This window comes from Mirounga leonina, unplaced genomic scaffold (genome assembly GCF_011800145.1).
Source record: "Mirounga leonina isolate KUSES-001 unplaced genomic scaffold, KU_Mleo_1.0 Mir_127, whole genome shotgun sequence".
Lineage (NCBI taxonomy): Eukaryota > Metazoa > Chordata > Mammalia > Carnivora > Phocidae > Mirounga > Mirounga leonina.
In genome coordinates, this window is record NW_023270316.1 from 60990885 (window position 1) to 61013331 (window position 22447).

General features: G+C 37.4%; 1 protein-coding gene across 2 annotated transcripts in view; it reads left to right on the top strand.

Annotated features, from left to right (window-relative positions):
* WDFY2 (WD repeat and FYVE domain containing 2) overlaps positions 1 to 22447 on the top strand; it is a 170146-nt gene that overhangs the window by 109870 nt on the left and 37829 nt on the right. For both annotated transcript variants that reach the window (XM_035003461.1, XM_035003462.1), the window contains exons 4-5: positions 8408 to 8462; positions 16674 to 16824. In XM_035003461.1, the coding sequence (XP_034859352.1) occupies positions 8408 to 8462; positions 16674 to 16824 (206 nt within the window). The remainder of the gene's footprint in view (positions 1 to 8407; positions 8463 to 16673; positions 16825 to 22447) is intronic.

Sequence of the window (22447 nt, forward strand, 5' to 3'; positions counted from 1 at the left end):
TCTCCAGAACATTTACGAAATCATGAATATATCTTGACTAAGAGGAAAATCTTAGTAAATTCTGAAAAGTAAAGATACTATGTTTTCTGAATATAAACCAGTAAAACTAGAAAGCAGCAACAAAAAAGTAGACATAAATATAAGTGCTTGCTAATTAAACATTTTTTTCTAAGTAATTTCCTAATTGAAAGAGTAAATGAGTGTGTGTGTATATATATATATAGTTAGATATAGATTATAGATTATATATAGGTATATATATATAGATATATAGATATATATATAATAGAATATTACTGAAATACATAAAATAATATAGAAATCGTTTTAAAGGAGAACCACTTTGTCTAAAAACCTATGGAATATAGTCAAATCTATATTAGAGAATTGTACCTTAAAATTTTACTTTAAAATAAAAAGTTGTTATACATGTGAATCTAAGCATTCAAATTAAGTTATACCAAAGTGATAAAATAAACCAAAAGAAGGTTGGGAGAGAGAATTATAAAAATGAATACTGAAATTAAAGAGAGAAAAAGACAGTAAGTAAAACCAAAAGTTGAGTTTTAGAAAGTACTGATAAAATAGATAAATTCCTTGGCACATCTCATTAAGGAAAACAAGAAATAAGAAGTATATAATGTTAAGCATAAGGAAAGAGGTGTAACCACATTATATATATAGCCACTCATTTCTGCTATAATGCAGCTTGTTTTTAAAAATCACCACACTATGTAGAATTGCACAATAAAAGCCACAAACGGCTTAGGGGAAAATGAGTTTAGGAATACAATACTTAAAAACTTTGTTAAACACACACACACACACACACACAAACACATACACACACGCACAACTTAGTTTGTGATACATAAGAAATAAAGATGGAACACTCATCAAAATGTAGCACAGTTTTAGACATGCGAAATTAGGGAATACATAAAATTATCATAACTGTGGCACTTTACCTTGAAAAAGGCCTGAAGTTTGCTTGTGGAAGTGTGCCTCAGAAGGATTGCAGCTTGAGTTATTTTGAAATGGTAGGAGGAGGTAATCTGAAATCAGAAGGCCAAGTTTTAATACCAGATGGAGATAGGTGTGACTCCCAAAGGGTGGTACACTGAGGTAGCTGGTAGATGTTTGAGATCTGTGTGTCTCTGTTTTATGTATTCCTACCTAGCTTGATTCAGTTTTCTGTGTTCATCTAGTGTTTCTGGACAAAATCATGTAAAAGTGACATGAAATTTGAGTATGCTCAAATTGTTCCCTAATTTTGTTCCCAATCATGTTGAAACAAATTCACATCTTCAGAATAACTCTTGCAGCAGAACTGCCTTTATATGAAAGACAGTTAAAAAGAATCAGCAGACAGTGTTATGTTAGTTCCATGGTAATATGTTTGAAAACTTTAAGGAAGTAGATGATTTTACAATAAAATATAAATTAATAAATTTGACCCAAAGAGAGTTAAGAAAGCTTTAGGAGACTCCTAACTATACAAGAAATTAGAAAAGTTGATATTTAAAAAAGAACCAGGCATTCAGTATTTTATAGCCAAATTCTAATTCTTTGATTAATGTTCAGTGTAGTTCAGAAGTTTTTTTTTTTAAAGGAAGACTCCTTAATTCATTTTACAAAAGTAGCATTTATTTTACTTAGCTCTCATAGAGTACTTACTGTGTGCCAGGCACCACTTTAAAAGCTTTATAAATATTAACCAAATCCTCACCACAGTCTTACGAGGCTATTACTGTTGTGGAAATGGAAACTAAAGTGCAGAGATCTTGAGCAGCTTGTCCAAGATCATATAACTAGTATGTGTTTTAGCCAGGATTTAAACCAGTTTGGCTCCGGTGCCCAAGCTCTTAACTCTTAACCACTGTGCTTTGCTATCTTTAAATGAAAACTTAAGGGAAATAGCACTCTGGTTCCTCAGCAACTTTCTGAGTTGTATGAAGCACAGCACTTGCAAAGTCTAAGATCTGACTTCCCCAGTGGCTGTTAATAAGGCTAGAGAGTAAAATCTTCCAGAAGGAGGGGGAAGCTAAGTTCCCATGGAGTTATGATCAAAATTTAAAGCAAGGGAGGAGAGAGCTGGCAAATAAATTCCTTCTCCATCCGTTTCTCCAATGGATTCTTCCAAAGCCTGGCGTTTAAATTCGGTCTGTTAGAGACTTCCTGTATGCTAGAAAACTAACTGGGCTTCTTCAGGAAACACAGGCCAGCTTGGTGATGTACAACCTAACTTTCTCTGCTTCTTTTTGCTTTTCCTTCATTCACACTGCTGATATTGCACCATCAAAAAAAGCAGCAGTACTTAAGTTTTGCCTCATGCTCTCCTTTTTAAGAAATCAAGCTGTGGTAGGATTTAAGGAGGAAATTCATAGAACAAGAAATGAATATGGCAAATAAACATGTGCTCTAGCTCATAAGCAGTTAGGGTAATGCATATTAAACCTTAGTGAGTTATATTTGTTTGCACAGCAATTTGGCAGAAAACTGAAAAGATGAGTAATATTCAGAGCTGATTAGATATGGGGAAATAGGCCATTGCGTGAATGTCAGATGGTAGGGAATTGAAATGCTGCATACTTCTGGAAAGTGCGATCTGACAGAGTTTATCAAAATATTAAGTATTTATAATCTTTGAGCTAACAATCTTTTCAACCTGTACATTAATTCATATGTTTATACATGCAAAGACATTTCATGCTGTATTGTTGTAATAGTAAAAAATAGAATGTCCATTTAACAGAGGGTATGTGAGTACTAAAATATGGCATATTCATGTTCTGGAGTACAAAAGAGCCACCAGAAAGAATAAATTAGAATCATGTGTTTTGCCCTGGAAGATAGCTCTGATATATTATAAATGAAAGTAGCAAGTTGTAGAGTAATATCTATAGTGTGACCCTGTTTTTGTGCAACAAAACAAATAAAAACCACTCTATGCATTTACATATGTTGATGTAAAGATAAAGGAGAAAGAAAGATGTGAAATAAGGCACGAGACTATTAACACTGGTTTCCTCAAAAGGGATGAGATAGAAAGGTGGAGATAATTACTGACTTTTTATTTATATATACCAAACTGTTTGAGCTGTTACAGTGAACATTAAAGACTATTAGGTGTGGTGAGAAACCAGAAGCTTTCCCACTAAAATCAGGTTTAAGGCAAGGATGACCCCCTCACCATTCATTTTCAACATTGTACTGGAAGTTCTAGCTAATGCAATAAGACAAGAAAAGGAAAATAAAAGGTATCCTGATTGAGAAGAAAGAAATAAAACGCTTTGTAGATGACATGATTGTCTATGTAGAGAAATCTAAAAGAATTGACCAAAAATACCTCCTGGAACTAATAAACAGTTATATCAAGGCTGCAGGATACAAAGTGAATATATAAAAGTCAGTGGTTTCTTGTATACCAGTAATGAACAAGTGGAATTTGAAATTAAAAACACAGTACCATTTACATTAGCACCCCCCCAAATGAAATACTTTGGTATATATGTAACAAAATATGTACAAGATCTGTATGAAGTGAACTACAGAACTCTGATGAGTGAAATTTTTAAAAACCTAAATAAATGGAGAGAGATCCATGTTCATGGATAGAAAGACTCAATATTGTCAAGATGTCAGTTCTTCCAACTTGATCTATAAATTCAGTGCAATCCCAATCCAAATCCCAACAAGTTATTTTATAGATCTCGACAAACTGATTCTAAAGTTTATGGAGAGAGAGAAGACCCAGAAGAGCCAACACAATATTGGAGAAGAACAAAGTTGGAGGATTGACACTGCCCAATTTCAAGACTTACTATAAAGCTATAGTAATCAAGATAGTGTGGTATGGGTGAAAGAATAGACAGGTAGATCAGTGGAGCAGAACAGAGAGCCCAGAAGTAGAACCTCATAAATAAAGTCAACAGAGGAGCAAAAGGAATACAATGGAGAAAAAAATAGTCTTCTCAACAAATCGTGCTGGAACAACTGGATATCCACATGTAAAAAAAATAAATCTAGACAACAGGTCACACCCTTCACAAAAATTAACTTGGAATAACTCACAGACCCTAAATGTAAAATGCAGAACTTAAAAAACTCCTGGAAGAAAACATAGGAGAAAATTTAGATGACTTTGGGTTTGTTGATGACATCTTAGATAATATAGCATAGGTATGATGAAAGCAAGAATTGATAAACTGTGCTTCATTAAAATGAAACATTTCTTCTCTGCAAAACACTGTAAAGGGAATAAAAAGACAAGCCACAGAATGCGAGAAAATATTTGCAGAAGATCTATCTGATAAAAGGAGTTATCCAAAATATTTGAAGAACTCCTAAATCTCAACAATAAGAGATTAAAAGTGAGCCAAAGACCTTAACAGACACCTCACCAAAGAAGATCTACAGATGGCAAGTAAGCATATGAAAAGATACTCCATATCCTATGTCATCAGAGAAATGCAAATTAAAATGAGATACCACCACATACTTATTAGAGTGGCACCACCAAATGCTGTCAAGGACGTGGAGCAATAGGAACTCTCGTAACATTGCTAGTGGAAATGCACAGTGGTAGAGCCACTTTGGTCGTTCTTTTAAAACTAAATATACTTTTACCATACAGCCCAGCAATCCTTGCTTTTTTATCCAAAGGAGTTGAAAACTTGTATTTCCACAAAAGCCTGCACATGGATGTTTATAGCAGCTTTATTGATAATTGACAAAAATTTGGAGGCAACCAAGATGTCCTTCCGTACGTGAAAGGATAAACTGTGGTACATCCAGTCAATGGAATAGTATTCAGTGCTAGAAAGAAATGAGCTATCAAGCCATAACAAGACATGGAGGAAACTAAAGTGCATAGTACTAAGTAAAAGAAACCAATTTGAAATGGCTACAAACTCTGTGATTCCAACTATATGACAGTCTGGAAAGGGTGAATCTTTGGAGACAGTGAAAAGATCAGTGATGCCAGGGATTAGGTGGGAAGAGAAAGATGAATAGGCAGAGCACAGAGGATTTTTAGGGCATGACACTATAATAGTGGATACATGTCAATATGCATTTATCAAAGACCACAGAATTTGCAATACCAAGCGTGAACTGTAAGGTAAACTATGGACTTTGGAAGGGGTGTAGGTTCATCAGTTGTAATAAATGTACCATTCTGGTGAGAGGTTTCAATGGGGGAGGCTGTTTGGAGGGGAGCAGGGGGTATGTGAGGAATCTCTGTGCCTTCCTCTCAATTTTACTGTGAATTTAAAAATGCTCTAAAAAAATTAAGTATTAAAAAAAGTTAGGATGATAGATATATGGACAGTTGAATGTAAAGAAGGGATGATAGAAAGATGGATTAAAAAACTGTTTAATGTGTACATCTTTGATCTACTGAGCTTTGATTGGTTAAACCTAACAAAATATTCCAGGCTACAGCCATACTTACATGTTATATTGTGAGTGTTAATAGATAAAAATCTTTTAAGAAGTCAATTTGAAAGTATCTATCAAATTTTAATGGTCAAATTTTAAATGGTCATACCCTCTGATCCAACAATTTTAGAACTTTATTTCATTGAAATATTGTTAGAGATGTAAAAAAATAAAATATATTGAATGTAGTATTTTTAAATATGGAAAACTGGAAATGTAAGCATATATCAGTAGAAGACCATTACCGCACGTTCTTTGTGGTCATTAAAAAGAATGATAGGGTGGGGGGATGGGTTAGCCTGGTGATGGGTATTAAAGAGGGCACGTTCTGCATGGAGCACTTGGTGTTATATGCAAACAATCATGGAACACTACATCAAAAACTAATGATGTAATGTATGGTGATTAACATAACATAATAAAAAATAAGAAAAACAGCACACACACACACAAAAAGAATGAAATTGATAAACATGTACTCATGTGAAATGATGTACATGATTTGTTAACAGAAAAAAAGCCTTGTTAGAAAGTATTAACATTTTAAGTCAGAGAAAGACAAATACCGTATGATCTTATTTATAATGTGAAATTTAAGAAACAAACGAGCAAAGAAAAAAAAAGACAAACCAAGAAACAGACTCTTAACTATAGAGAACACACTATGATGGTTACCAGAGGGGAGGAAATAGATGATGGGGATTAAGGAGTGCATTTGTGATGAGCACTGGGTGATGTGTGGAAGTATTGAATCACTATATTGTACACCTGAAACTAATATGACACTGTATGTTAACTATACTAGAATTAAAATTAAAAACAATTTTAAAAGTATTAATATTTTGTTTTATTATGTATATTATTCCAATAATACTTTTTATAATAGTTATCTCTGAGAAACAATATCACAAGGGACTTTTAAATGCCTGTCTCTCTTACATTTCTTTAAAATAGCATATTGTTTGTTTGATCAAAAAAAATAAGAAGAAAAAAGGCTGACAGAATCTCCCAAATTTTCTCCATGATTACATGTTTCTATTTTCATAGGGAAAGCAAATAAACAAAAAAATTAAGTGTACCAATGCAGTGAACTGGTAATTTTATTGTGTTTGTTAATTCTAATATGTTGATTCTAAATACAGATCTGCATCCAGTTGTTTCATTTTATACCTTGCCTTGTCCTGAAAGGAATTGAGTGACCTTTTGCCCACGCTAGAGAACAATTTCAGTATAATCAAAGTAACATATGAATTCTATGAACTCAGCAAACACTTGCCTAAATAATAATGGTCTTTAATAAATTTATTCAGCGTGTATGTGAGGAAATTTGGGGCCCTCTAAAGTGGGAGGCTCAGGATCAAGCTACTCTTGCTTGGGATTGAGGGTGGTGGTGAGTCGAGGCCTAGATGCCTGCATAGCTTCCTTACCCACACCATCAGCTTCTCATGGGAAAACGACTTTACTCCTTTTAAAAATTGGCCTGCTCTCTTCAGTTGTGAGTCTAACTTCAGAAATGAGAAGTGAGGGGCGCCTGGGTGGCTCAGTCATTAAGTGTCTGCCTTCGGCTCAGGTCATGATCCCAGCGTCCTAGGATCAAGCCCCGCATCGGGCTCCCTGCTCAGCAGGAAGCCTGCTTCTCCCTCTCCCACTCCCCCTGCTTGTGTTCCCTCTCTTGCTGTGTCTCTCTCTGTCAAATAAATAAATAAAATCTTTAAAAAAGAAATGAGAAGTGAGCATAGTGCTACTTCTTGAAGGAATACTGATAGGAATTTAAAAAGTGACAAGTTGAGTAATGTTTTTACTGAGAAAATCCATTTTGTAGATAAGCTTCTTAAGGAGGGACAGGGTAGGAAAGTGAACATCCAGAGGAACTTTGTTACCTCCTATATTCTGTCACATCACCTCATACATACCTTTGTGGCATCTGTCACCAAAACAATAAAATAAGTATTTTCTTCTAAAATTTACACTCTATCAGCTCAGTAAATACCCAGATAGCAATTAAGGAGTTTACACATCTGTCCTCCCACACACCTTTCTTTAAGTCCTCAAGGAAAAATTCTGGAAGCCTCCAAATGTTTTGAAAAGACTCATTGTTCTGTTTCTGAGCTCAGATGAAGGCATCAATTTGTTATCCTCTGCAGCTTTCCTTGTTTGACAACTTACTATTTAAGAGTATATGGATATTTTGCATTTGAGAGAAGCTGAAGGACTCAAAACCTGGCTGGGGCTTATAAACACTTGATTGACTTCTACATATAGGTCATTGTATATGTAGATGCTTAGGTGAAGAATGCACATGTGCTCACACACAAACTCACCCACTCATGTTTTATGTGTCCTCACACAGAGTATATACAATGCATTATATAGAAACTATTTTTGAGTAAATTTGACATTCAGATTAATCTCATGAGATTGGGAGATGCCTTTCACATTTCTGTTTGGTCAATACTTACTGATTTCTTACTATACCAAGACACTGTGCCATGTACCATAGGGATTTAGGGATGAGTAAGATGCACCCTTGAGAAGCTTACTGTAAGGAGAAATAAGTTACTGATGTTAGAAACAATCTTTTAAAATACCTAATTTGCTTCTCTAAAAGAGGATTGCCATCCATTTGCTCATTGGCCAAATTGTCAGCTGTAGCAAGTTAAATGCGGGTTATCTTCAAAATTGACAAGATGGTGTCAAGACACTGAACTTGATCCAGTTTTCTTCTCACACATACTCAAAAACAAAAAAACAACCTCAGTGTTACAAAATAAAAATTATAATTGCATTAGTTCATAATTATGATTGTTACTGTTAAAGATGTACAAAAATGCTGAGTTGATTGGCAAAATACTAATGTTGGATGTAATTCTGTGATGATGTTTCTTCATGCAGTCTGGTTTTATCGAAACCTAATTATTCACTTAAAGACTTTCTTTTTGCTTGAAATTTTTCTTCTCTTTTGCAGGAGTTTATTTTATCAGAAGATTATAACAAGATGACTCCTGTGAAAAACTACCAAGGTAGGAGTGAGACAGCAATGTTTTTACCTAGATTTTGAGATGATTCTTGACGGTTTCACTTTACAGTAGTCAGGGGGAGCAAAACAGAGCAGTCCTTTCAGGTGACTATTATCCGAGTCTTTGAAGTAAAAAAACTGAGGCCTAACGAGGTTGGGTGACTTGCCTGAGGTCCTGTAAAGTGCAGACCCAGACTGGGTCGTTGTGACCCCAGAACCTCTGACCTTTGTCCTTTGTCTCTCTGCCACACCATACAACCTCAAAGCAGTGCGGCAGATGCAGAGAAGTGGGGTCAGTGTTAGGAGTGAGCTACTTTACATGGGGTTCATTTCATTTTTGGTTAAATATTTTAAAAGGCCTGAAGTGTCCATGTTGTCTAAGGGAAAGGAATTAAGGTTTTCTGTGTCTTCAGCATTGGCAGTGTACCATAGATGGATCAGGAGCCATTTTCTGTAATGATTTATTTATCTAGACCAATGATGTTATAGGATCAGAACATTAGAGGTGGATCTTTTAAGACTTAGAGGTTATTTCATCCACATTTCTCGACTTCATCCATCCTGCATGATCATCCAGACTCTCTTCTGATGCCTCCAGAGACATACCTAGCAATCCATCCTGATTTTTGTACAATTCTAAGTATTAAGTTTTTTATTTCTAGATTTTGATCCAAAATTCATTTCCCTATGGATTTGTTCTTTAATCGCTTTCACATAACACTTACCAAGTATTCACTGAGTACCTACTGAGTTCCAGTAACTGAGGATTATAATAGTAAACAAGCCATTATAGTACCTGCCTATAAGCAGTTTATAATTATGTAGAGGTTACAAACAGATAACCAGGTCGATAAAATGTTATGTTGTAAATACTAGAATGTTCCCCTTTTGGTTTTTGTTCAGCCTGTTGGAGCCACAGAAACTAAGTACAATCTCTCTTGCAGATGACAGTTTTTCAGTGATTTTAAAACAGCCATGAAAGTTCCCACCCTGGCTCTTCCTCTCCCCTTTTATCTCTTCTATTTTCTAGCCTAAACATTTTACATGACCTGAATTTTTGTTCTAAAAAAATTTTTTTTAGTTGTCTTGGTCACAGATCTTGGGATATCATGTTCTACCTCTGGAGCCCTTGAAAAATGTGACACATTGTGGTAGGCAGCCTCTAAGATGGGTCCTGATGATCCTTGCCTCCTGTTATTCATGCCTTTGAGTGTCAACTCCCCTTGAGGGTAGACTGGACCTAAAATATGGCAAAGGATGGATGTCACTTCTGAGATTAGGTTACAAAGAGACTAGTCCTTCTTGCTTGCCCTCTCCTGCTTTTGCTGACTCTCATGGAAGCCAGCTGCCATCTTATGAGCGACTTTATGGAGACGCCTATGTGATGAGGAATTGAGGGAGGCCACATCAGTAGCTGGTAAGGAACTGAAGCCCTCCGGTAACTCAGGAGCCTATGAGGAACTGAATCTAGTCAACATGAGAGACATGGAATTGTGCAGGTCCTCCCTCTGTCAGTCTTACAGATGAGACCATAGCCCCACCACTTGACCTCGGTTTCATCCTGTGAGACACCTTTCAGCAGAGGCACCAAGATTTCTGATCCACAGAAACTCTGAGATAATAAATGTTTACTGTTAAGCTATTAAGTTTTGGTGTAATTTGTTATACAGTAGATAACCAATATACATATGTAATGTGGTAACTACAAAGTGGTATTTCCTTCCTCTTCTGGTCACTGTGCCATGAAGGGTGAACTTCTGACAGCCACTTTACACTGTAGGCTCATGTGGAGCAGTCAACTCAAACCCCTTAATGGTTCTCACTTAAGTTTTTATCGGGTACTGATAAAACTGTTGAAGCTGTTGCCTTTTTTGGTGTGGGGGGTGTTTTGTTTTGTTTTTAGCCTAAATGCTGGACTACATGTTATTCATTGTCTCATTTTATTTAGTCCATCATCTCAGCTTATCAAGACATTTTGAAATCCCAGTTGTGATTAATTTTTTTTTTAATGCAATGCTAATAAGACCATGAGAGAAACAAGAGGGAGAGTCCCCTGTACCAGAAGCAAAGGGAGAACTAAAACTCAAAGTGATATGCATACTACCTGACATTGCAGCTATCTTGGGGAGAAAAATAGAACTTCTAATAGCTAGAAGCTTTTGTATGAACAATGACTTAGGGACAGAAGATGAGACCTAGGGCTTGAGTGAGATGGGAAGTTGCAACTGATATTTACATATAAAGATGAAATGCGTAAAGGGCTATATCACCATGAAAAAGGAGAGGACCAAAACTCTCCACTTATTGGCCCAGAAGACCATAGCATAATTTATTCCTGATCTCAGATCTGGATAGAGGGAAGAATCTTCCAGATAAATGAAACTTGCAACCTAAAATTTTGGATTTGGAATACAAATTTAAATCATTCATGTAGTGCTAGAAGCTCCAGCTTAAGAATTTAACATAAAAATTGGTCCTGGGCCAGTGGTATCCTCATGGTTCTGCTAGAAATAAATTCAAAAGCTCTCTTCAACAAAACAAGTCACACAAATATCCCACAGCAAAAACAAGCCCTGCTTAAGATGAATTCATAATAATAAAAATAAATTATAAAAGTTAAAAGGAATCAATCCACTATGAGTAAATATTAATAGATATCAAAAATGGAGGTGAAATAAAAATTTTTTCAGGCATAAAAAACTGAGAGAATTCATAGACCTGCACTAAAGGAAATGTTAAAGTCCTTCAGGAAGGAAGTAAATGATGCCAAAGGAAAATAGGGATGTACGCAAAAGGATGAAAAGCACCAGGCGTGGTTACTATGAGATATTTTCTTATTATTTAAATCTTATAAAAAGACAATTTGCTATTGAACTAAAAATAATAAAGTAGCACGAGGGTCATAACATGTAAAATTAAAATGTTTGGCATCAGTAACACAAAAGCCAAGACCCAGGGAGAAATGGAAACATACTATTGTTAAGATTCTTATGCTACACATGAAGTGGAATAGATTCACTTGAAGGAAGACAATGATAAGTTAAAGATGTATACTTCTAGCCCTAAAGCAACCATAAAATAACAAATCAAAAAGTTACAACAAATAAGCCAACCAAGGAGATAAAATGGAATCATTAAAATCATTCTCAATGAACCCCTCTCCCCCCGCCAAAAAAAAAAAAAGAAGAAGAAGAAGGAAAAGGCAAAAGAACACATGGGAAAATAGAAAACAAATAACAAGGTGATAGATTTAAACCTACCAGTTATCAATAATCATATTAAATGTATGTGGCCTAAGGCTAATTAAAAGGCAGAGGCCTTCAGATTGAGTGAAAAAAAGGAGGCCCAAATGTAAACCACCTATAAGAAATGTACTTTAAATATAAAGACATAAAGCAGTTACAAATAAAAGGATAGCAAAAGATATACTGTGCAAACAGTAGTCAAAAGAAGGCTGGAGTGGCTATGTTAATAGTAGTCAAAAGTAGACTTCAGAGAAAAGAATATTACCAGGGATAAAGGATTATATTACCAGAGATTATTTCATAATGATTAAGGGGTCAGTCCATCAGGAGGGCATAACGATCCTAAGTGTTTATGCTCTTAATAAACACAGCTTTGAAATATGTGAAGCAAAACCTGATGAAACTTCAGGAAGAGAAATAGACACATCCTCAATTTTAGTCAGAAATTTTAGTATTCCTCTCAATAATTGATCGAATATATCAATAATTGACAGAATAAGTAGGCAGAAAATCAATAAGGTGTAAAAGGCTTGAACAGGACACAGCCAACTTGCTCTAATTGACATCTGTAGAACATTCCATTCAACTAAAGCAGAAGACACATTCTTTTCAACTTTACACAGAACATTTATCAAGGTGGATCACAGTCTGGGCCATAAAACGAGTCTCAGTAAATTTGGAAAAATTCAAGTCATGCAAGGTGTGTTCTCTGATCAAAATGGTATTGAAGCAGCAGTCAATAACAGAAATATCTCTGGAAAATCCCCAAATATTAGGAAGCTAAATAACCATGGGCCATCTAAGTAATCCATGGGTCAAAGAAGAAATCAAAATGGAAACAGCATATCAAAATTTATAGTATGCTGCTAAAGCAGTACTTAACTAAACACCTATATTAGAACAGAAAAAATGTCTCAAATCAGTGACCTTAGTTTATGCCCCAGAAAGAGGGGCACCCAGGTGGCTCGGTCCGTTGGGTCTGTCTGCCTTTGGCTCAGGTTGTGATCCTGGGGTCCTGGGATCGAACCCCCTGTCGGGCTCCCCATTCAGTTGGGAGTCTGCGTCTTCCTCTGCCCCTTCCCCCGTTCATGCTCTCTCTTTCAAATAAATAAATAAAATCTTAAAAAAAAAAGAACAAATGGAAACAAAGCCAAGCAGAAGAGAAGAGAGATCGTAGCAGAAGTTCATGAAATAGAAAACAGAAAATAAATATCAGTGACACCAAAAACTGTTGTTTTTGTTTATTTTGAGAAGATGAGTAAAAGCGATAAACCTCTAGCCAGACTTAACAGAAAGAAAAGAGACAGAGAAGATGCAAGTTACCAATATCAGGAATAAGGGAAGTGATAACTATTAGAGATTGTAGGGATATTTAAGGATAATAAGGAATATTATGAACAACTTTATGCCAATAAAATTTGACAACCTCAATGAAATGAACAAATCTTTGAAAGGTAAAAATTGCAAAAGGTCACTCAAGAAGAAATAGATAACCCTAATAACCCTGTATCTACTAAAGAAATTGACTTTATAATTAAAACCTTCCCACAAAGAAAACCCCAGGCCCAGATGGCTTTACTGGTGAATCTTATCAAATATTTAAGGAAGAAGCAATACAAACTGCACAAACTCTTCCAGAAAAAGACTTTCCAACTGATTTTTGACACTAAAACTAGGCAAAGACAGTACAAGAAAAGAAATATATAGGCCAGGCTTCCCCATGAAAACAGATGCAAAAAAATCTAAACAGAATTTTAGCAAATCAAATTCAGCAGCATATACAAAGGATAGTACATCACAACCAAGCAAGGATTATTCCAGGTTTATACCCAAAAAAGATGGAAGGAGGGATTCAAACATACTTGAATGCCATTGTGCATAACAACATTATTCACAATAGCCAAAAAGTGGAAATAACCTAAATGTCCATGAATGGATGCATGGTTAAACAAAATCTGGTGTATCAAAAAAAATGAATTATTTTTTGGCCACAAAAAAGGAATGAAATATTGATACATGCTACAACGTGGATGAACCTTGAAAACGTGCTAAGTGAAGGAAACTAGACTCAAAGGACTGTACTTTGTATGAATACGTTTATATGAAATGTCAGGAATAGGGTAGGACGGGCACCTAAGTGGCTCAGTTGTTTTAGCATCTGACTTTAAGTCAGGTCATGATCTCTTGGTCCTGGGATCAAGCCCCACATTGGGCTCCCCACTCAGCGGGGAGTCTGCTTGTTCCTCTCCCTCTGCCCTTCCCCCCACTTGTGCTCACACTCTGTCTCTCTCTCAAATAAATAAATAAATAGTCTTAAAAAAAAAAAAAAGAATAAGGGACTCCATTGAGACAGAAAGTAATTGGTGGTTGCCCAGGGATAAGGGAAGAGGAGTTGGGGATGTGGGTTTGTTTTGGGGTGATGGAAATGTTCTGTAAATAGTACATTTTTCCATGATGATTGTACAACATTGTGAATATACTAAAAACCACAGAATTATACACTCTAAAATGGTTTAAATGGTGATTTTTACCTCAGTAAACATTTTTAAAAAAACCAATCAGTGATACCAAAAGCAAAGACACTATAAGAAAGGAAAACTACAGATCAGTAATTCTCATGAACTTAGATGTTAAAATCCTTAAAAAAAAATTCTAGCAAATCCAACAATATATAGAAGGAATTATACACCCATGACCAAGAAGATTTATTCCAGACATGCAAAGCTGGTTTAACATTTGAAAATCAGTGTAATCCATCACATCAAAAGGCTAAAGAAGTAAAATGATATGATCATATCAATTAGTGCAGAAAAAGCATTTGATAAACTCTGACACCCATTCGTGATAAAAACACTTAGCCAGCTACGAATAGAGGCGAACTTCCTTACTCCATAAAGAAACATCTACAAAAACCTACAGCTAACATTGTACTTAATTGTGAGAAAGGAGATGCTTTCCTTCTATGATCATGAACAAGACAAGGATGTCTTCTCTCAGCCTTCCTATTCAAGAAGTATAGCCAGACTTCAAGCCCACATTTCTGAAGCTTAATGATACCTTTAAAGGGTTTCTTTTTGAATGAAAGAATTCTGTCACCTTAGAAAAGAGTATGTGCTCTGAGTTTTGGGGCTTGTTTTTTTGTTTTTTCAGTAGTCCTCGGCAGCCTGACACAGAAAGAGAATCAACTTTGGTGGAGAGCCTAGGGTCTTAGTTCTCGTTTCATCACTCGTTGATTGTGCAGATTTGAGCAAGTCACTCAACCTGTGTGAGCCTCTGTCTCCTCCCCTCACATGAAGGCAGCTCAGAGGGCTTAACCCCCCTTGTCTTCTGGACTGCTGTCATCCCCTTGGACTTAGAGAGTGATGGGAGAAAGGGACAAAGTGCTGGGGGCTACTTTCTTGCTGAAATAGATTTGAGAAACTTGAACCATTAGAGAAGTTCATTTTTATTCCATCATTGGTGGAGCCTTGAATTGGACATTTGATGACAGGATCCTCAGGAGTTTCTCCCAAGAAATCATACCTTTTAAGTTAAAGACAACACTTTGATCTTGAATGGTGGCTGATACTCTGACAGGCAGGTGTTTACTGTAGAGAAGTCATAGTATTATTGCTTCTGTAGCCCTTCTGTGTCCCTTTAGATTCTCTATGCTTCAAATATCAGATTTTAAAATATCAGGCATTTGGTGGAATGGCTGTCCTGTGGGTACTCATTGGTTTGGTAGCCAATGTAAAAGGGCCATCCTGCCAAGGCCAGGTTGTGTCTATAAGATGAAGAAACTACCCACTTTTGCAGGGTCATTACAATGACTAAGTGAAAGAATATATTTAAGTACTTGGCACTTGTTAGACACTCAGAAATTGGCAGGCGGTATTGTTATTGTCAATAGAGCTGCACTGATCCATCTAGTCCATACTAACTTTATTTTCATGATCAAAATGGGAAACTGATGTTTTCTCTATCACGTCATCACGCTCGTGACGAGTCTGCCCTTGCCCACCAAACTGCCAGCTCCTGGGCACAGGGCCAGTGAGGTCTGGGTTCCAGGGTATTGATCTTTGTCTATTCCAGTCAGCTCTGTTCAGTGGCCATGGACCCCCTCTGCCTCACCCTCTGGAACTGTGTAAGAAGAAAGCAAATTTTTATGGGTTTTATTCGATAATTGAGAAGCCATGAGACCTTGGCCAAACTACTCCACTTCATTGTGCCTGAATTTACCCACATGTAAAATAGGGAGATGGAGTAGATGACATGAACAGTTTCTTCTAACTATAAAATTGTGTGATGCGGTAATTCTGTGGATGGTGTTGCCTCTGTGTATGAGCAACCCTGGGAGATTTGCCCTCCTTATCACATGTATGTATACTTTGACATAAGGGTTATTTCATTCTCTTTTACGTGGCACTTGGGAATAATTCTGCCCTCCTTTCTAGCATTTGATTTCTTACAAAAAATTCATCTAGAACTTTGTTGTAGGTTTAATAAGCCATACTTCACCAAAAGGAGTAATGCTCTTTACTTTTTTTAAGCTTGCATAAACTTATAAGATCATCATGCATTCTATTGTCCTGTGGTCACATTGAGTCTGGCATTCTCCAGTCCAGCAGCTCTATCATGTCTGAGAGAGGTGGCCCAGGCCCTTTGGTAATGGGGACTCCGGGTGGTGGTAAACTTAGATTTGGTGCAGGCGGGAAAAAAATGGACAGTGGGAGGTAGGAGGAAATAGACAGTGGACAGGTGGAAGGAAATGAATAGTTTTTAAAAAATCGTCCAACAGCTCAGGTATGCCCCTCGACAGTGGTATACCTCTTCCCCTGGTGAGAACCGCTGTTCTGTGTGTGTAATGACTGTCCATACGATGCAGCTTCCTCTGGGGTGGGGAGAAGAGAATGACGCATCTCTGTGGACCATGCTTTATCAATCTCCTTTATGATGCTTTATGGGTTATTTTCTTGTCTCTTGGCTTTTAGCGCATCAGAGCAGAGTGACGATGATCCTGTTTGTCCTGGAGCTGGAGTGGGTGCTGAGCACGGGGCAGGATAAGCAGTTTGCCTGGCACTGCTCGGAGAGTGGGCAACGCCTGGGAGGTTACCGTACCAGTGCCGTGGCCTCGGGCCTGCAGTATCCTTTGCTGGACAAAAATCCCTTGGTGGAAACTTAGCTGTTGACTCCTTTCTTTCATGAAAAGTTTGGGTATGTGCAACTTGAAAGTTTTTTGTTTTATTTGCTGAGTTGCCCTGCTGATTTAGATTCTCATTGACTTGACCGATACACAAATGATGGAGGGTCCTCACGGAGGTGGATTAAAGTGAGGTGATTTCCCCCAAATAACAGATCCTGCTGAGCAGGTTGTGGGGTGACTGTGACACAAGTCTGACATCCAGACAGGACGCAGCCCAGATTTATGAGCCTCAGGGGTCAGAAAGAATTTTGGAATGTGGAGATGATAAAACCATCAGTGAAAGACAGCCTTTTATTTTTGTACCTGCGGAAGTAATTTACACACAGATATTGAGGTTGTGAAGAGCCACCAGATTCCTATTTATTTTTTAAATATTTTTGGAGAAGCCACTGCGCCAGGACCACTAGTAGGTTAGCTAGTATCTACACGGTAATGGTACAAACTTTGTTCCAGGTACAAGCCCCTTCCAGGATATGTAGAGTGATACTAATTCTCATCTTCCAAGTCTCTGGGACCCATATGCCAAGTGTGAATGCCCCCTAATGCTGGGTAATCCTCATGTCTGGCCCACTGGGCTGTAGCAAGCACAGGCTTGACAGATATGAAGCCTGTATGGGCGATGCCACCACGTAAGGAGTAGCAGGCCCTGAGCTTCTTGGTTTAAAAAGCAGAGAATCACTCTCCACCTTCCGACGAATGCGGGAATACATGGAAACAGATCCCTTGTCAGCAAAAGCAGGAAGAAATAGTAAGACCTGTTTTCAGATGTTCATCTTATATTTATAAAATGCCTATTCGGTGATTCTCAACAATCTGAACAAGTACTTTGCTGTCTCCTTGCAGACGTGCAGCAATAGCTTTATGTGTGTGTGTGTTTGTTAGCTAATGTCACTCCTATTTTTCTCTCTTATTTTCCTCACTTGGAAGAGCAAGATGAAGAAACTAAGAATGGCCATCATGGAAGGTTGTAAAAATGGCAAGTTACCAAGCAGGCCAGAAACGAGGGTGGTAAGGAGTGGCAAGCAGGACCAGCTTATCTTTGAGAGGGTGGTACCACCTGTTAAGAGAAGAAACTCCAAAGTTTACTTTCTAAAAGCCAGTTGAGACAAGCCTAATGCCTGAAATACGTGAACTCTCTTGTCAATAGATGACTGATTTCTTATAGTATTAGAATTGGAAAGACCCTGAGCCGTCATCTGGGTCAACTCCCGTTTTACAGATGAGCCAGCTGAAGCCCAGAAAGGGTCGCACGTCTTACCTGTAGCCACCCAGCTAGTATGTCAGAAAAGCACCAGAACCCGGGTCTTCTGCCTTGGACTGCTGTTTTCTCCCATCATACTGTGTTACCCTTTTGAGACCAGAACTAATGGCATCAATAGAATGCTGGCTTCAGTAGCACTTAGCCAAGCCAAGGAATATAGAAAAAAGGCAGATCTTGCCTTTAAGAAGTTTACTTTTTAAACTATTTGAAAATGAGAAACAGAACAAAATGCCCAGAACTGAAAGTCTCCTGACTGTGGTGGTTTCTGACCCTTCTCTTCAGGCATCTCCTAAAGTCACCTTCATTTTTCAACCATTTCCCTTGGCCACACACCACGTGGTTTACCAAGCAGAAAAAATCATGTGATCAGATATCAGAAGTTTGTGTGTGTGTGTGAAAGCCTCTGGGTTCATTTCCCAGTGTAAATGACCATCTAGTCCAACCTTGTTGTTAAGGGGGAGGGGAACTGCAGTACTACAGAAAGGCTCTTCCAGAAGATTCCTGCATCTCTACAGCTCTGCCTCTCACAGTGCCTGCCCTTGCTCCTGATTTAAGAATGGCCTTATATCCTTCTATCTCTGATATTTTTCCAGTGCTCCACACTGATGGCATAACAGGATTGCTTTTGCCGAGGGAAACATGCAGAAAACGTGCGACTTTCCCAAGGCTGGAGGGTTTTTTCTGGGAGCTGCCTGGTGCACAGATTGTTAACAGTGTTAACGTACCTATACAATGTTGGGGCTCACATTAAAATCCAATTTTTAAACACATTTCTTCATGGGAACGCTCCACCCCACCTCTTTCCTCTTCTTTCTGCCACCTACCATACTTATAGGTTTCTTTTCTTAAGGGAAGGAAGAAGATCTGCTGAAACAACATATATAAAATGTTTAGAATATCAGTACCCCCAATTTCTCTTCCTGGTGGATAGTGGTGGTGTACATAAGAACCTTCCACAGATGAACCACCTTTTTCCTATCTCCACCTCACAGTCATTCATCCACATCAGCAAGTGATAGAAGTCAGGTTGAATTCAGCCTTTTTTGTCTTCCTTCTGGCCTCATAGGGGAGAAGTACGTGTGCAGTGAAAATAACAAAAATTCAAGTAGAGTAATAAAGGAAGACAAAGAGACTGACCTTTCAAAAATTGAATTACCAATTTCTTTTTTTTTTAATTTTATTATGTTATGTTAGTCACCATACAATACATCATTAGTTTTTGATGTAGTGATCCACGATCCATTGTTTTCGTATTAACACCCAGTGCTCCATGCAGTACGTGCCCTCCTTAATACCCATCACCGGGTTAACCAATCCCCCCTCCCCCAAAACCCTGTTTGTTTCTCAGAGTCCATAGTCTCTCATGGTTCATCTCTCTCTCCAATTTCCACCCCCCCTCATTTTTCCCTTCCTTCTCCTAGTGTCCTCCATGGTATTCCTTATGTTCCACAAATAAGTGAAACCATATGATAATTGACTTTCTCTGCTTGACTTATTTCACTTAGCATAATCTCTTCCAGTCCCGTCCATATTGATGTAGAAGTTGGGTATTCATCCTTTCTGATGGCTGAGTAATAGTCCATTGTATATATGGACCACATCTTTTTTATCCATTCATCTGTTGAAGGGCATCTCGGCCCTTTCCACGGTTTGGCTATTGCGGACATTGCTGCTATGAACATTGGGGTGCATATGGCCCTTCTTTTCACTGCATCTGTAAATACCCAGGAGTGCAATTGCTGGGTCATAGGGTAGCTCTATTTTTAAATTTTTGAGGCACCTCCACACTGTTTTCCAAAGTGGCTGTACCAATTTGCATTCCCACCAACAGTGTAAGAGAGTTCCCCTTTCTCTACAACCTCTCCAACATTTGTTGTTTCTTTCCCTGTCCATTTTTGCCATTCTAACTGGTGTATATCTCAATGTGGTTTTGATTTGAATTTCCCTGATGGCTAATGATGATGAACATTTTTTCATGTGTCTGTTAGCCATTTGTATGTCTTTTTCAGAGAAGTGTCTTTTCATATCTTCTGCCCACCTTTTGACTTGATTATTTGTTACCCACAGCGAATATCATCCTCAGTGGGGAAAAGCTGAGAGCCTTTCCCTTAAGATCAGGAACATGTCAAGGATGCCCACTCTCGCCACTGTTGTTCAACATAGTCCTAGAAGTCCTAGCAACAGCAATCAGACAACAAAAAGAAATAAAAGGTATTCAAATCAGCAAAGAAGAAGTCAAATTCTCTCTTTTCTCAGACAACATGATACTTTATGTGGAAAACCCAAAAGACTCCACCCCCAAATTACTAGACCTCATCCAGCAATTCAGTAATGTGGCAGGATACAAAATCAATGCACAGAAATCAGTTGCTTTCTTATACACTAACAATGCAACTGTAGAAAGAGAAATTAGAGAAACAATTCCATTTACAATAGCACCAAAAACCATAAGATACCTCGGAATAAATCTAACCAAAGAGGTAAAGGATCTATACTCTAGGAACTACAGAACACTCATGAAAGAAATGGAAGAAGACACAAAAAGATGGAAAAATATTCCATGCTCATGGATCAGAAGATTAAACATTGTTAAAATGTCTGTGCTACCCAGAGCAATCTATACCTTCAATGCCATCCCGATCAAAATTCCAATGACATTTTTCAAAGTGCTGGAACAAACAGTCCTAAAATTTGTATGGAATCAGAAAAGACCCTAAATCGCCAAGGAAATGTTGAAAAAGAAAAGCAAAGCTGGGGGCATCACGTTGCCTGATTTCAAGCTATATTACAAAGCTGTGATCACCAAGACAGCATGGTACTGGCACAAAAACAGACATATAGACCAGTGGAACAGAATAGAGAACCCAAATATGGACCCTCAACTCTATGGTCAAATAATCTTTGACAAAGCGGGAAAAAACATGCAATGGAAAAAAGACAGTCTCTTCAATAAATAGTGCTGGGAAAATTGGACAGCCACATGCAAAAGAATGAAACTCGACCATTTTCTAACACCATTCACAAAGATAAAGTGGATGAAAGACCTTAATGTGAGACAGGAATCCATCAAAATCCTAGAGGAGAACATAGGCAGTAACCTCTTTGACATCACCCACAGCAACTTCTTTCAAGATACATCTCCAAAAGCTAGTGAAACAAAAGCAAAAATGAACTTTTGGGACTTCATCAAGATAAAAATCTTCTGCACAGCAAAGTAAACAGTCAACAAAACAAAGAGGCAACCCACAGCACAGGAGGAGATACTTGCAAATGACACTACAGATAAGGGGCTGATTTCCAAGATCTATAAAGAACTTCTCAAACTCAACACCCAAAAAACAAATAATCAAGTCAAAAAGTGGGCAGAAGATATGAAAAGACACATCTCTGAAGAAGACATACAAATGGCTAACAGACACATGAAAAAATGAATTACCAACTTCTGAATAACTTCAAAATCTTTGGTTGCTTTGGCTAAAGATCTGAAGCTTCAAGTATTAAGAGCTATAACACTAACAACAATAATCAATTTAACAATAATGAGAAGTAAAAACCAAAGACCAAATCCTCAGTTTTCACAGTATAGAAACCAAGGCTCAGAAAGGTTAAGGGACTTTCTCAAGATCACATGACTAATGCCTGGCAGAACCAGGATTAGAATTTGGGTATTACAGTCTTTTGGCTAGCCCTTTGAGCAACTAAATACAGTAGAGTGGAGGTATTTCCCAAAGGTCACATGGCAGGTTGATGTTAGGAAATAGAACTATTTTCCTTCACCACTTCACTTACTAGTATTTAAATTTGTGAATAATTTAGTTTCACCTTTCAGTCTTGTCATTTGACCATGTTTCAATCACATTTTTCATGCTTCCACAGAAATAATTTAGATACTCTTCATTTTAAGATTTTATTCATGCTAGAGATAGTTCCAAGATGTCACCCTATATAGTACAAGGTCTTTTCACCAAGAAGTCTCTTAGATCTATTCATATTCAGGGCAAGGGTACTGGAAAGCTATAAGATTATCTTGATTTTTATATTTCCTCATATCATACTTAATGCCAATCACTCTGGCTTTGAGGTTGTAGTATAATTTTATTTCAGCTCTCTTTCAAATAGCTTTTGTTGCATTTATATTTTTTTAAGAGAATACTACTATTTACCTGCCATCATAAAGACTGTTGGGTGTCAGAGTGCATTTGTTTTTTCATCAGTGTCCTTAAAATTAATCTGGGTGAATGTAAGGCGATCTTACTCCATATCAATCTTAATATTGTTTTACATATATCTCCCTTGTTCTT